The sequence below is a fragment of the Oncorhynchus mykiss genome, chromosome 10, assembly GCF_013265735.2.
Source record: "Oncorhynchus mykiss isolate Arlee chromosome 10, USDA_OmykA_1.1, whole genome shotgun sequence".
Taxonomy (NCBI): Eukaryota; Metazoa; Chordata; class Actinopteri; order Salmoniformes; family Salmonidae; genus Oncorhynchus; species Oncorhynchus mykiss.
This window is the reverse complement of record NC_048574.1, coordinates 26,114,944-26,131,137: the sequence shown is the minus strand read 5'-3', so window position 1 is coordinate 26,131,137 and position 16,194 is coordinate 26,114,944. Positions and strand designations below refer to the sequence as shown.

Sequence of the window (16,194 nt, the reverse complement as noted above, 5' to 3'; positions counted from 1 at the left end):
AACAAGTTCCACAGACATGTGACTAACAGAAATTGAATAATGTCCCAGAACAAAAGAGGGGTCAAAATCAAAAGTAACAGTCAGTATCTGGTGTGGCCACCAGCTGCATTAAGTACAGAAGTGCATCTCCTCCTCATGGACTGCACCAGATTTGGCAGTTCTTGCTGTGAGATGTTACCCCACTCTTCCACCAAGGTACCTGCAAGTTCCCAGACATTTCTGGGGGGAATGGCCCTAGCCCTCACCCTTCGATCCAACAGGTCCCAGGCGTGCTCAATGGGATTGAGATCCGGGCTCTTCACTGGCCATGGCACAACACTGACATTGCTGTCTTGCAGGAAATCACGCACAGTACGAGCAGTATGGCTGGTGGCATTGTCGTGCTGGAGGGTCAAGTCAGGATGAGCCTGCAGGAAGGGTACCATATGAGGGAGGAGGATTTCTTCCCTGTAACGCACAGCGTTGAGATTTCCTGCAATGACAACAAGCTCAGTCCGATGATGCTGTGACCCTCCACCTCCAAATCGATCCCACTCCAGAGTACAGGCCTCGGTGTGACGCTCATTCCTTCGACGATAAACACAAATCCGACCATCACCCCTGGTGAGACAAAACCGCGACTCGTCAGTGAAGAGCACTTTTTGCCAGTCCTGTCTGGTACAGCGACGGTGGGTTTGTGCCCATAGGCGACGTTGTTGCCGGTGATGTCTGGTGAGGACCTGCCTTACAACAGGCCTACAAGCCCTCAGTCCAGCCTCTATCAGCCTATTGTGGACAGTCTCAGCACTGATGGAGGGATTGTGCGTTCCTGGTGTAACTCGGGCAGTTGTGATGTTCGGATGTACCGATCCTGTGCAGGTGTTGTCACACGTGGTCTGCCACTGCGAGGCCCATCAGCTGTACGTCCTGTCTCCCTGTAGCGCTGTCTTAGGTGTCTCACACTACTGTCATTGCAATTTAATACCCTGGCCACATCTGCAGTCCTCACGCCTCCTTGCAGCATGCCTAAGGCACGTTCACACAGATGAGCAGGGATCCTGGGCATCTTTCTTTTGGTGTTTTTCAGAGTCAGTAGAAAGGCTTTTGTGTCCTAAGTTTTCATAACTGTGACCTTAATTGCCTACTGTCTGTAAGCTGTTAGTGTCTTAACGACCATTCCACAGGTGCATGTTCATTAATTGTTTAGGGTTCATTAAAAAAGCATGGGAAACAGTGTTTAAACCCTTTACAATGAAGATATGTGAAGTTATTTGGATTTTTACGAATTATCTTTGAAATACAGTCAGCACCACCAAAGCCCTCACCCACTGCTTATTTGTGGCCCTGCTGGAGCGACAAACAGCACAGAGTCTAGAACAGCCGGCCTCTCAAACACTTTGAGTAGCAGTCATATTTATAAAAATTTAACTAGGCAAGTCAGTTAAGAACAAATTCTTATTTACAATGACGGCCTACCTGGCGACGCAGGACCAATTGTGCACCGCCCTATGGGACTCCCAATCACAGCCGGATGTGATATAGCTTGGATTCGAAACAGGGACTGTAGTGACTAGAGGTCGACTGATTAATTGGAATGGCCGATTAATTAGGGACGATTTCAAGTTTTCATATTTTTTTTACGCCTTTATTTAATCTTTATTTAACCAGGCAAGTCAGTTAAGAACACATTCTTATTTTCAATGACGGCCTAGGAACGGTGGGTTAACTGCCTTGTTCAGGGGCAGAATGACAGATTTTTACCTTGTCAGCTCGGGGGTTCAATCTTGCAACCTTACGGTTAACTAGTCCAACGCTCTAAACACCTGCCTCACGAGGAGCCTGCCTGTTACGCGAATGCAGTAAGAAGCCAAGGTAAGTTGCTAGCTAGCATTAAACTTAATCAATCATATTCACTAGTTATAACTACACATGGTTGATGATATTACTAGTTTATCTAGCGTGTCCTGCATTGCATATAATCGATGCAGTGCGCATTTGCGAAAAAGGACTGTCGTTGCTCCAACGTGTACCTAACCATAAACACCAATGCCTTTCTTAAAATCATTACACAGAAGTATATATTTTAAACCTGCATATTTAGCTAAAATAAATCCAGGTTAGCAGGCAATATTAACCAGGTGAAAATGTGTCACTTCTCTTGCGTTCATTGCAAGCAGAGTCAGGGTATATGCAACAGTTTGGGCCGCCTGGCTCATTGCGAACTAATTTTCCAGAACTTTACGTAATTATGACATAACATTGAAGGTTGTGCAATGTAACAGGAATATTTAGACTTATGGATGCCACCCGTTAGAGAAAATACAGAACGGTTCCGTATTTCACTGAAAGAATAATAGTCTTGTTTTCGAGATGATTGTTTCCGGATTCGGCCATATTAATGACCTAAGGCTCGTATTTCTGTGTGTTATTATGTTATAATTAAGTCTATGATTTGATAGAGCAGTCTGACTGAGGAATGGTAGGCACCAGCAGGCTCATAAGCATTCATTCAAACAGCACTTTCGTGCGTTTTGCCAGCAGCTACGCTGTTTATGACTTCAAGCCTGTCAACTCCCGAGATTAGGCTGGTGTAACGATGTGAAATGGCTAGGTAGTTAGCGGGGTGCGCGCTAATAGCGTTTCAAATGTCACTCGCTCTGAGACTTGGAGTAGTTGTTCCCCTTGCTCTTCATGGGTAACGCTGCTTCGAGGGTGGCTGTTGTCGTTGTGTTCCTGGTTCGAGCCCAGGTAGGAGCGAGGAGAGGTACGGAAGCTATACTGTTACACTGGCAATACTAAAGTGCCTATAAGAACATCCAATAGTCAAATGAAATACAAACGGTATAGAGAGAAATAGTCCTATAATTCATCAAATAACTACAACCTAAAACTTCTTACCTGGGAATATTGAAGACTCATGTTAAAAGGAACCACCAGCTTTGATATGTTCTCATGTTCTGAGCAAGGAACTTAAACGTTAGCTTTCTTACATGGAACATATTGCACTTTTACTTTCTTCTCTAACACTTTGTTTTTGCATTATTTAAACCAAATTGATTTTTATGTATTATATTAAGTTAAAATTAGTGTTCATTCAGTATTGTTGTAATTGTCATTATTACAACAAAACATTTTTTTTTTAAATCGGCCGATTAATCGGTATCTATTTTTTGTCCTCCAATAATCGGTATCGGCGTTAAAATCATAATCGGTCGACCTCGAGTAGTGACACCTCTTGCCCTAAGATGCAGTGCCTTAAACCGCTGCGCCACTCGAGAGCCCATTTGAATTACATCACATTCAATGAAACTCATTATTTGAAAGAGGATATTTATAGAAAAAACATCTAGATTATACTGTTTGCTGCATGAAGTTTTAATCACCAACAAAAATGCAACATTGTTAATGCTCGTCTTAACTAGTGTAGCAATCCAGTTGCTGCTGAGATGAGTCCAAGTAGTCCTTCTGCCAGTGAGGACAAGTATGAGGCTGAGATCACAGAATATAAGGATGAGGTTCAGGATGTGGCTGAGAAAGCCAACCAACCCTAATGAGGAAAAGACAAACATCAGGAGGAGCAAGGAGGAAGAAAAATATGGGACTGAGGATATGGCTGAGGAGCCTAACACCACTAAGGAACAGACAGATAACAGGAGGAAAGAGGAGTAAGAAAAACAATGTTGCCAAAGTGGAATGAGAATGTCCCTTCAAATGGACACTGGTTTAGGGTGCCTTGGTAGTCAACTGTGGCTGTTATTTGGACAAGCCATATTTCGCCCTATCGCAAGTCAACATCGAAGCTTGGCTGTGCCATGTTCTAACATGGTCTCAGAGCATTCTGAACATGTATGTTACATTTCATATGGTATGTATTAATTTGTGGATGTCCATCATCCATTTATGATATTTTACTAAATTACAAGTTGTATTATTTGTTCAGAATTAGCTAAATATACAATATATTACATTTTCAAAATGTATAATATAATACAAATACCAGAAATGTTGCATGTTATAGACAATATCAAAATGCGCAAAATAACTTAAGGCTATAATTTAACCTACAATATTTCTTAAGTATTTATGTAATTGTACTGAAAGTGTGTTTACATCACAGCAGTCATGTTTTTAATATATGCCTATGTGACTTTACTCAGATAAAAACGTGGTTACTGTCACACAAACATCCCTCCATACAGTAGATGATATAGCCACATCACTCATAACTTAAACTCAGTCAAAAACGTGACTTTCCTGTGTTTTATATTTCCACGCTGAGATGGGAATAATACTGTGAAAATGTCTATTTAGTGCAAGAGCTATAAGAGGGGGGAATGTCCATAGGGGGAGTAGGCAGCTGAATAACCACCTGCTTCCCCTGCTGATCCCCCTATGGACCCCTCCCACCACCATTTACCCTACCTGCTGCTCTCCCAGTTGACATTCCCCACCACCCCGAGTCTTTACTCTGCCTCCACCCCAAAATACATTATTGATTCATCACTGGCAGAGTTATATAGTGCTATTTCTATTGTTTTTTTATTACCATTTTCATAATTTTATTTCACTTAGTCCTGCATGTTAAATAAATGTACAGTGAAAAGATTCACTATACCCTACATTCACACCTGCAACCCTGTACATGTGACTAAACCCCCAAAGGTTTGATGTCCACGCCCCCACATCAATCTAATTAAAAAAACGGTTCTCACAAAATTGTCTGTAGCGTTGGAACGGTTTGGCATACAAACTATGAAAAGGTGAGACTCATGAACATGTTTTTCTTTAGGACTCCCACAGGCCTCATCTGTGGGTCCCCTCTATACTATTTGGGAAAATTAATTGAAGTATAAATGGACTGTATAGTACCAAAAATAAGGACTGTAATACATGTGACTTGTTTTTTCCCCCCTGATCTTAGATCGCTCAGATAAAGGACTTCAGAACAAAACTTTTTTTTTTTTGGGGGGGGGGGGGGGTCTATGCTCCATGTAGTGAATCTTATTCAATGCGTTTGTATGGGCTTATAGCAGTAAGGCCAAAAATAATTGCTTCAATAATTTTATTTACAGGTCTTAGACTTATGGGTTAAACACAGAATCTTCAAAAGGACCACCTGGAATTTCAGTCTGTTTGGGTGGGATGGAATTTTGGCCTGCCCTGAAATGATATTGAGATAAAAAGGTCCAAGGCAGCCGTTAAGACATCTAACGCTCTAAAAACACTGTCATATTATCAAAAGTCTACATTTCAGATAAGTCATTTGGTGCCTCCTCGACAACAAAAATAAAACACATAGAATAGCCTGAGCCCTTGGTTAAATCCATACGGTTAAGTATGGCCACAATAAGTCAAATTAAAACACCTATACTTATTTACACAGCTCTGCACAAGGCTGAATGACAATGTACAATTTACAAATGACTTAAGTGTATGGGGATTTGGTGATCTACTGAAGGACATCAATGTTGTACTAAAATGGGTAAAGCACAAAAAGTCAAATTATGAACAGAAAAAAATTTACAAATCATAGTACAAAATATTATACTACATTCAATGTTTGTGCTTTTCAATTGTGCATACCGGAAATCTCAACAATAACACAAGACAGCCTCCCGGGTGGCGCAGTGGTTAAGGGCGCTGTACTGCAGCGCCAGCGCGCTAACCAAGGTTGCCAGGTGTACGGTGTTTCCTCCGACACATTGGTGCGGCTGGCTTCCGGGTTGGATGTGCGCTGTGTTAAGAAGCAGTGCGGCTTGGTTGGGTTGTGTATCGGAGGACGCATGACTTTCAACCTTCGTCTCTCCCGAGCCCGTACAGGAGTTGTAGCGATGAGGCAAGATAGTAGCTACTAAAAAAACAAATTAAATGCCACGAAATTAGGGAGAAAAAGGGGTTAAAAAAAACATAAGACAATAATTAAGCCCTATCTATGGGAACAAACACTTCAACAAAAGGTGGCCAGGCCATTTGTGGTTTGAGTTAACGCCATCACCACATTTCCCAACCATGTCATAAGCATATTTCAAGATACAATAACATTTTCTCACAAGATATAAAAACAAGCCTGGTAAATGAGCAAAGCATGCATCAGTCTTTTTTCAAAAGCTGTCAGTCAAAATGACCACTGGGCAGACTGTTCATTTCTCACTTCACATCCAAATAACTGAGGTGGGGTGCTATCAATTGTTAAAGGGATTAGGTATAACACAAAACATGGGTATCATACATAAATGGCATACTGGAATAATGCTGCATATTGAAATAGATTATGCTTTTAAAAATGAACAGGGTACTTGAGTGTCCCAGCACAAAAAACATTAACGTCAGTATTTTTCTATACAGTCAGCCACACGCAAAGCCAGTCTCGCTCTCTAAAGTGACAATTCACATGTGTCAGGCTTGTACTGTACACAATGATCAGACAAACAGCATTCACATACACTAGCAGACCCAGTACGCTCTTGTATATAAAAAAGTGGCACTCTTCCAAATGGAAACTTTTAGACGCTTTTATTCCACCATTGCAATACGGTTGAGGAAAGATTAACAAATTCAATAACTATAGACCAATTGCGCCAGTGAGCCAAGCTTGAAGGAATTCTAAAAGGCAACCTGCTTTAATACAAAAATAAAGTTTGTGCGTTTTTTTTTTAATGTTCATTCATTGCCGCTATTTAGTCAAATCATGCCCCACACACACACACACACACCTCTTCCAAACACTAACTGGCTCGAACAGGAGAAGTTCTGATTAAAAATGAGTATTCAAAATCCTAGTTCTGTCTCAAGAGGGGTGGACCAATTAATAACCGATTCAACACCCGAGGTAATTTTTGTAACCTACATCGTTAGTAAAATGTTTTGCGCACAACAAAGAGGTTAAGTTTGACATGAAAGAAGACAATTCCCCTCCAGTTCCTTTAGTCCTGAGTTTCAATCCAGCATTAATGACAAGAACACCTCTCCTGCTGTGCACATTTGTGAATCTAGTTGTAGTCACACCCAAACACATTCATCATTAAATTGTTAAAAAGTCAACAAAACTCGTAACCTCACCCATTGAATGTGCAGATAAAACCCATGTCCGGCACTACCAATATGCCGCCATTCACCACATTACTTCCTCCAAGCCAGGCTCACAGAGGCAAAAACAGTAACAAGCAAAAAAAACACCAGAAAAGACTTGAAGGGAATCATACAAGGGAGGGGAAAGCGGGTTGACTGCTGAAGGCGCAAGTATGTCCATCTTCAATGCAGAAGAGGGGGGAGCATGTGAGCACCAAGCGCAGTTCATTTTAGAAATGCACTCAGCTTTGTCTTGGTAGTATACAAATGCAGGGGTATTGTGGTACAGTCCCCAGATGTTTCTGTCATGGCCAGTCAGAACTCTATGATAGATCTCATGGGGGCTCTGTGTGAAGGTGGGGGCTGGCTTTCAAGACATACATTGTTCTGTGCCATGTTGGTGGGAAACACTTACAACGCTGTATTTAATTGATCAAACAGGGTCTTTAATCAAGACTGTGACTAGTTGAATCTGGTGTTCCAGTGCTGGGCGAAAACCCTGCATCTCCTATGGCTCGCCAGGACCACCATACCCATCCCTCCCATAGCACACAACTGCTCTGACCACATTCAAAACGCATCCTTACGTCCTCTGCCTTGAAGTAATTCACTAGGTTAGGATAACTTGCTTTTTTCCATCCAACGGAATACAATCCACAGACAGTACTTCAAGGGAAGGAGGAAGGTTTTGTTAACGTTCTCAAACAGTTCCCCGATCGGTCTTGAATGTCCCCACCTCCCATCTTCACTATGGCGATAGCAGGAGTAGAGAAAAGGACTTAAGCGGTGGTAGAAGAGAGAATATTTTGTAGGTCAGACCTTTGGTTTTTAGCGCAAGTCCAGGGTAGCCCATTTACACAAACACAATATCAACACACGAATGACTACTACCCTGGGACTTCACATGATCATAATGCCATCCCCAGATCAGTTAAACATAAATTATGTATATCAAAAGGATTTTATTGTTCACCTTATTCTGTCAATAAGGATCAAACGAGTAGAACAAATTCCATTGTAGGAATGCTTCCCAGTGCCTGTGACACTGTACAATAATACAAGGGCATATCTGAGCACTACACTAAGCACTCATTCAAAACACAGGTAGGCCGAATTAGTTTGCCCTTTTATGTGCCAAGATGCCACATACCAGTCTTCATTAACCGAGTGAAACAGCCTTTAGGAATCCAAATTGAAACTTTACATGTAAAATAAACACAATTCATTATCTAAAAACTGTCAACATCTCCTATACATTATGGTTGCCATGTACAACTGGATATGTCCATGCAGATCATACTGACGTCAACCATATTTTGACCGTGGGCATACTTCCAAAAAAAACAGTTCAGCCCTTGTATAGGCGTTAACACACAGTCCTGCTTAGAATTTTATACAAAAACAAAATGAGTGAGAAGCGCGTCGGATCTGAACAAATCCTGCTCTATTAGCAAACCAAAAACGGGTCATAAACAGGTCTAGTAGGGGAAACCCAAAAAGCGGGGGGGGGGGTTGTTTGAATTGGATATGCTACACTTAAAGTCAAATGGATTTCAATAGTCTTTTGTCTTTCAAGTATAATACATTGTTTCGTTCTGCCTCCTATCCCCCTTTCTGATCCTCCCTGGGAGAGTGGCTACACTGTCAGAGCAGTAGGCATCCTAGGAGGGCCGTGTGCGCCTCTGCTAGCCTTGTACCACAAAGCAGGCCAGCCCAGGCCGGCCAGGGGAACAACAGGGCGGGGGGAGGCCTGTTGGTCTGACTGGGGTTACAATGGAAAGCTGTGTTAGCCATAGCAGCAGTTCAGCTCCTCTGGAGGGTGTAATGGGCGTCATCGATAGCAGTGCTGAATGGGTAAGGGCTTCCAAGCCATGCGCTACCTGCCTTGGCTAGGCTATTTCTTCCTGGGGTGCTGCCTTCGGGCCTGTAGCCTCTGGCGTGCGCCTGACGTTTTGGAGCCAGCACCAATGGAGAACGAGGGAGTTGATGGAGAGCCTGGCCAACAACAAAAAAACATGTCAATATAAAGATGCACCTGGCGGTTGACTATAACCATTACAGCTTCTCAGATTTAGTGTCTCCTGACCCCTCCTGTCTCAGCCTCCAGTATTTATGCTGCAGTAGTTTGTGTCGGGGGGCTAGGGTCAGTTTGTTATATCTGGAGTATCTGGTTCCTCTCTAGGTTTCTTCCTAGGTTTTGGCCTTTCTAGGGAGTTTTTCCTAGCCACCGTGCTTCTACACCTGCATTGCTTGCGGTTTGGTGTTTTAGGCTGGGTTTCTGTACATCACTTTGAGATATCAGCTGATGTACAAAGGGCAATATAAATAAATTTGATTTGATTAGGAAGAAACATACTATGCTTTTTGCTGCATGCTTCAGGCAGAACGCTAGAGAATCAGAATCAAGCTCTAGTTATTTTCTTACCGAATGCTGAGGGTGCCAAAGCACTGAATCCTTGGACTGGAGTTCCTGGGCTTCCAAAGGCGATAGGACCTGCAGCTGTGCTCTGGCCAAAAGTAGGGGTAGACGTCCCTGTACAATAAATAAACAATTAAAGACTAGAATAAAAGGCATCTATTAAACTTTGGTTTTGGATTGAACTGGACTTAAAATTGGCCAATACTGTAACATTTCACTGCCACCAAAATACAACATTGACCAACCTCTGATTTATTTTAAATAATAAAAATCTGTTGTGGATATTCTACTGACCGAAGGCTGGCTTGTCACTAACAGGAGCCCCGAAGTTGAAGCCTGGTGTCTGTGTTGTGAGGTTGGGTGTTCCAAACGGAGTGCCTGAAATTGCTGCGCCGAAGTTGAATCCTCCGGTGGTTGGCTGGACAGGGGTAGCGGGGGCCTGCTGTGCAGACACACCACCAAACGAGAAGGTTGGGGCAGAGGCTGGGAGTGTGCCGGCAGTCTGAGTGGCAGAGCCAAAGGCAGGGGCTGCTGGGACAGCCGCGGTGTTGCCAAATGCAAAACCTGTAGAGCTGGCTCCAAATGCCAGCTTAGTGGGCGTCCCAAATGTAGAAGCTGCCGTAGTGGCAGCTGCACCAAAAGCGAAGGGGGCAGGGGTGGCCCCAGCTGACCCAAATGTGAAAGGATTAGCTGCTGCAGAAGCAGCAGCCGGGGCCTGAGTCGCGCTAGGGAACGCTGATGCTGCTGAGGCGTCGAATGACGACTTCCCAAACGTGAACGTGGACTGGATTGCAGGTGCTGCAGCAGTAGTAGTGACTGCAGTGGCCATGCCAAAGCCACTGAAGGATGCGGTGGTAGAGTTTTGGGTGGCTGCAGCTTGGCCAAAGGTAAATCCCCCCTGGGCGGTGGCTGGGGGGGCGAGTTGAGTGGCAGCAGAGGTGGTGGTCATGGCACCAAACAAAAAGCCGTTGTTGCTAGTGGTGGCGGCTGCAGTGGAGCTGAGGGTGGGTGCAGGAGCTGTGGTGGAGCCGAACTGGAAAGTACTTCCTGTGGCAGGGGCAATGGTCGTGGCAGAGGTCATTGCAGGCGGTGCACTCCAGTTTCCAAACAGAGACTTGACAGATGGCGGGGCGGCTGGGACTGCGGAGGGGACTGGGGCAGGAGCGGTGCTGCTGGACACCCCAGTGAACAGGGAGGCAGCAGGGGCCACTGTACTGCTGTTGGTGAGCCTGCTGAGCAATGAAGCAGATGCGCTGGCTGTGGAGGGGGCTGAGGTAGCGGCTGGCTGTCCAAAAGCACTGGTGGCTGTGGCACTTCCAAATATGGGCTTAAAGGTTGGGACAGCAGGTGTGCTCTCTGTGGCTGGGGAGGCTGGGGTCACAGGCCCGAAGATGGGCTTGAACACAGAGGCCAGGAGGGGATTATTACTGCTGGTTGTTTCTGTGGTGGCAGTGGGGGCCAATGAGGAGGAAGGGGCTGTCAGTGTGTTGGCCAGGCCAAACAAGCTAGCTCCACCCAGGCTGGGGACACTGCTGGGGGCCTTGGTGACTTGGCTCAGCACCTGGATGAAAGCAGAGGACATGGTGCTGGCAGGCTGGGAGAGGGAGGTTGGGGCAGGCTGGAAGGAGGAGGCTGGTGTGGGCTGAGGAGCAGTCAAGCTGGTCTCTGCCTGCAGAGCAGAAGTCACCAGTGGTGCAGGAGTCATCAATACTTTCCCCAAGGAGACAGCCGGAGCTGGAGGGCAGAAAAAAAAGAGAAAAACAGGCTTTTGAGTAACATCTTCACTCAAAGACCACCAAAAAGAAGTGTCTTCCAACTTTAAATGATTGATATGTGATTAACAGACCTGCAGTGGTGGCAGCAGCACTGGCGAGGGCGTTGTTCCTCATCATTTTAAGAGACTCCAGGAGGGGGTTGGCCGCAGGGGTGGTGGTGACAGGTGTAGCTGTGCTTGAGGGGACAGGATCCAGGTTGATCACAGAGATAGGAGCCACCACACTGGCAGATGTCGATATGGAAAGAGGGCTGGCTAGCAGGGTGGCCAGGGTGGGTGTGGGGTCGTTTGACACAGGAGGTTGAGAAGATGTGGTCACTACTGGAGCTGGCACAGATTTCTCTGGTACTAAAAAATGACCACAACATCAATATCCCATACTTTTTGTTGTTGACAAACTGTTTTATAAAAGTTGTGATCTGGGAATACGCACCACACTCTTCAAGGACTGTGTTGATCTGGCTGAGAGCAGCTTTTTTCTCCTGATCCAGGTCTTTCACAGTGATGGTGTAGCCCAGCTCAGGAGGTGGAGGCTGCAAAGACAACATCAATGTTAAGACTCCACCTGTCAGATGATTAGCTACATGTCCCATTTGAATACATGTTCTATTACGCAGAATTTCTCACTAGAGAGATTTGGTCTCCTCTACGACTGGACACCAGCGGAATCTTGCGTTTCCGTTTCCCACTACCGGCAGAGTCTGACGCCACATGGACCTCGGGGGCTAGAGTCAGTTTTTCTGTAACAGGAAATATAGTACATTGAACGTTAATGTGGTGGCTCCAGTTATTTTCAATTACTTAAAATCAAAACATAAGTCTATTTTGGGACAACACCAAAAGCCCTGAGCCTGATCTGGAAGAACATCATAAACATGCTCTAACCAGTGGTGGGTGCTGGGTCCATCAACGTCTTGTCAGACCTCGTCGAGGACACAGAGCTGGGGGAGCGAGCATCCTCTTCCCTGGCAGACAGAAAAAACAAAGTCATAAAATGCATGCAACAATGGCAGTTCTCATTTCATCACGGGACATGGTGTGAACCTAGAAATGTCTAGAAGGGTGAATACCTGGGCTTTTTAGAGGCTCTCTCTGGGGTCTGGGAGCGGGATGACCCAGGGCTGGAGAGAGGGGAGAGGCTGCGGGTGGAGGCCTTTTTCCGCTTGAAAACAAACGTGAAAGTGAGGGTTAGGTTAAAGGGCATCACACACAGCTCTCTGATTCAGAGGGGTTGGGTTGAATGTGGAAGACACATTTCAGTTCAATGCATTCAGTTGAGCAACTGACTCAGTTGCCACCCCCCGGTTTTCTGACAATACTGCTCTGTGTAGGTCAGCTCTGTCAACTGAACTCCTGGCTGTCGATCCCAACAAGAGGAATACCCAATCAGAGGACTACTGTCCATCCAAATTATAAAAAGTACCTGAGCAAAGCCTTGTGAGGAGCTGAGAGAGCTGCGGATGGAGTTGCGGACCGAGCCCAGGGTGCCGCTGGGGGTCAGGCCACAGCTCACAGAACTGATGGAGGAGGTGCGCGACTTCTTCATCGTTGACTCCTCCATCATAGCGTTCAGTCCTCGCTTCAGCGTACCAGGCCTATAGGAGTTGGGAGTGGAAACAGGATTTCAGGAGAGATTGGAAGAGGAGATACAGTATTTGAATAATTCATTATTTAGATATAACTAAACATATCTATATAACACACTGAATGAAAGCACTGAATGAAAGCAAAGTCGCATTCAAATGTAATATCAGAACTTGAATTACAGAGGAAAAACTTTTTGTACTGGCATTGCTCACACTCACTTGGGCACCGGCTGTGTAGGAGCCCCATTGGGCAGCAGTGGCTCAAATGCAGAGTGAGCACTCCCACTGCTGTCATGACGCCTAAGTGAACAAAAAGCAGGTGTACGTTGTAAACAGTCTTCAAGAGCCACACAATACCAAGAGAGACACTGAAGTGTGAGAAGAACAGTATGTTGTATACAAAGGGATTGCATCCTGTGGTAGTCACATACCTCCTTTTGCTCTTTTGCCCTGCAGTGAAGCTCCTGTCATCTTCATTGTCCACCTCTCTCTTGCGGCTCTCTTTGAGCACGCTCAGAACAGTCTCCTTGGAGCAAGGGTCTGCAGGGGCCCCCAGGCCTGGAGAACCAAGGATTCCCGGGGAGTTCAAATGATCAAAGCTGCAGACAACATCAATTGCAGAACAAATGTCAGAAGGGCCACCCAACTACTAAGGATGTTTTCAAACTGCATATGGACACTCAAATAATGTGCCACAGAATGATCACAGAAGTACAAGTTGCTTGCATTATCACCAACAGATCTACAAAAATGTTGAGATGCAGCAAGACAGGGCCAATATGACTTACAAAGGGGATTGAGAGGTGTTGCGATCTGGCCTAGCAATCTTCACTGTGACTGGACTGTGGACTGCTGGGGAGTTTCGAGGGGTGAGAATGTTCTTCTTTCTGAAGCCGTCCCACTGGGCAGGGGGCAGGATGCCCACAGAGGATGTGCCGGTCTGCTGGAGGGGGTAGTGGCGCTGGGGAGTTATGGTGAACCTGCCCATCATGCCAAGGGGCTCCCTGTACACAATGTGACCATAGGATTAGGTCATTGCAGGAAACTGACTGAGGTAGATCATTTATAAACTGATTTTATATCCACAAACAGGAATTTAAACATAATAGGGGACATTTTATCTGTCAAGAGCCTGAGCTGACCAACCATTTGTTTAAATAGCTACTTTGATAGCTCTCAATGTTTTGAAAATGATAGTAAAAACTATTGTAAATTCAGTGATCTTTACAGTGGAAAAGATTTTTACTGTAAAACGTCCTATAATGCATGTTCAAAACATTGTTATCGCTTGTCTCGTGCCATACTGTCATCGAAAGTACGAACGACTATATCTAGAGCACGAACTGAGGTGGGAATGAACATTTCCTTGTAGAGAATGGAGCCGATAGCAACTCCCACATTTTCAAATATTGGAGGGAATGCTAGTATGTGTTGCGGCGAAGCAGCACTTCTTCTCAATACATTTAAAAACAAGCAACTGTTTTCCTATTTAATGATGACTAAATAGGAGACGAACCGTAGCAACATTGGAATCGTTTAAAATCGTGTGACAACTGCACCATGTGTGCAACATGATCCGTAGGCGCAATTTTATTTAACTACGGTTAACATATTGGCTACTGACAGTTGCAAACCAGCTAGCTACGTTAGCTGACAATGCTAGGCTAACTACCTAGTCATTGTTAGCTTGCCTAATAACTAATGCTACAGTTAGCTAGTTAAACATTATTTCAGTACTCACCTCCCAAATGACAGTCTTTTGTTCGGAGTATAAACAGCGTGATTGGGTCGCGCCAATATTTCGCGCAGTTGTTCTCGTGCGTTTGGGTTAACACGCGAATTCGCACCGGCTCGCGGCCTCCCAACAACTGAGGGAGGACTTTCTGCCTTCCCAATGTAACTTCCCATTAGTATATCTCGAGGACTGAACAGAAATGAGTCGCTTTGTCCCGCGACTTTCCGATAAATAGCGCTCTCGGAACGTCTTTGGTCGGTAAATACTAGCGGTTCCCTAACATCACCCTTGACCGTGCGACTTCTGACTCTCCCCGCTGTGGGTAATCCGTTCGCAATCTCTGGCAACCAGCGTCGCAGCACGGGTGGAATAGTCAGACCATGGCGTGGATGAGGGCCTAACCTAGCGTTGAGTGATTCTCCGCTGTGATAAATACAGGCAACGCAACAAACTCCAAGAATGAAAGCTATATAAAAAAAGGTTGGAATATAATACACAACTAGACAGAATATTACGATAGAACAAAACACGAGAGAGCTAAACGCTATGAACCGCTTCTCTCTTGGAGACATGGCGGCACCGCGCCGCCGGAGGACTTTGATATCCCATAATGCCGCGCGTCAACATTTCCCATAATTTATTCGCAAACCCCAATCAGCGCATATTCTGTGCAAAAATAATGTTTTACTGTTTACATTACTTTATTGCAAAAATAAATAAACGAATCCTAAAATAATCATACGAGTTAAATTGCTCTAACTTGGGTTTTTCACCGGCCGGGATTTAAAAATCATGATTACTTAGCCAATCATACAGATGATTACTGAATAAACTCAGAGAGGAAGAGAGAGGCTGAACTCGGCGGAAAATCTGTCTCCCTCCAGCAAGTGACGTTGTTTCTCCCACCAAGCAAGGAGTTTTTGGAGGCTAATGAGAGAGTGTGGACAAAAAAAAATGAATGGCCTATGGAGTACCACAGTATGAGTCATAATACCCACAAAACCTAGCGGTCAAACAATGAAATGGTTCCAATCGTTTTTCCACCATTCATTTTTCCCATAGTAAAAACAACAACACTTCAAATAAGGACTGTGTTTCTTGTACGCTTACCCTGGCGTGACGTTTTGATAACCATGTAAATCTCTCTACGACAAGATGACTTCTCTCTACGACAAGATGACTTAGCAATATATTGGACTGTATTTACCCCTAAAACAGAAATTCTAAATAGCTGCTAATGTGGCTATCATAAAGAACGACAAATCCAATGATGATCTTCGAGATGAGACTCCTAATAATGTTAACTAAATGTAGTAATGAATAAATTGGCTACATTTATTTAAATTGACAATTCTGTGAACTGTCCTGTGCAACTTTTAAATTAACAAAATACCTGTTAGCAAAGGTCAGTTAGAGATGACATTCAAGAGCTTGCAGAGATGTGTAGTCTTGCATGTTGTCTACTTTGACGCTAATTAGCATTTTCGAATCTGAGTAAATAGAGCTGAATATATTGATAAAAGTCACCTTGTCCGAGGGAGATTTACATGGTTATCAAAACATCATGCCAGGGTAAACCTACACAAAACACAGCCCTTATTTTGTATTTCTAAAATTTCCTATGGGGAAAAAT

The 16,194-nt window shown here is 44.5% G+C and overlaps 1 protein-coding gene across 1 annotated transcript; it reads right to left on the bottom strand.

The window, feature by feature from the left end:
- Window positions 1–5,030: 5,030 nt before the first annotated feature.
- Window positions 5,031–15,377, bottom strand: pom121 (POM121 transmembrane nucleoporin). Its single transcript, XM_036989956.1, has 13 exons — window positions 14,568–15,377; window positions 13,615–13,830; window positions 13,258–13,425; window positions 13,046–13,126; window positions 12,664–12,835; window positions 12,311–12,402; window positions 12,126–12,205; window positions 11,868–11,980; window positions 11,674–11,773; window positions 11,313–11,588; window positions 9,761–11,200; window positions 9,473–9,580; window positions 5,031–9,042 (listed from the first exon to the last, which is right to left on the bottom strand). The coding sequence occupies exons 1-13, from the start codon at window positions 15,131–15,133 to the stop codon at window positions 8,942–8,944; spliced, it is 3,513 nt and encodes a 1,170-aa protein (XP_036845851.1). The 5' UTR covers window positions 15,134–15,377; the 3' UTR covers window positions 5,031–8,941.
- Between the last annotated feature and the right edge of the window lie 817 nt (window positions 15,378–16,194).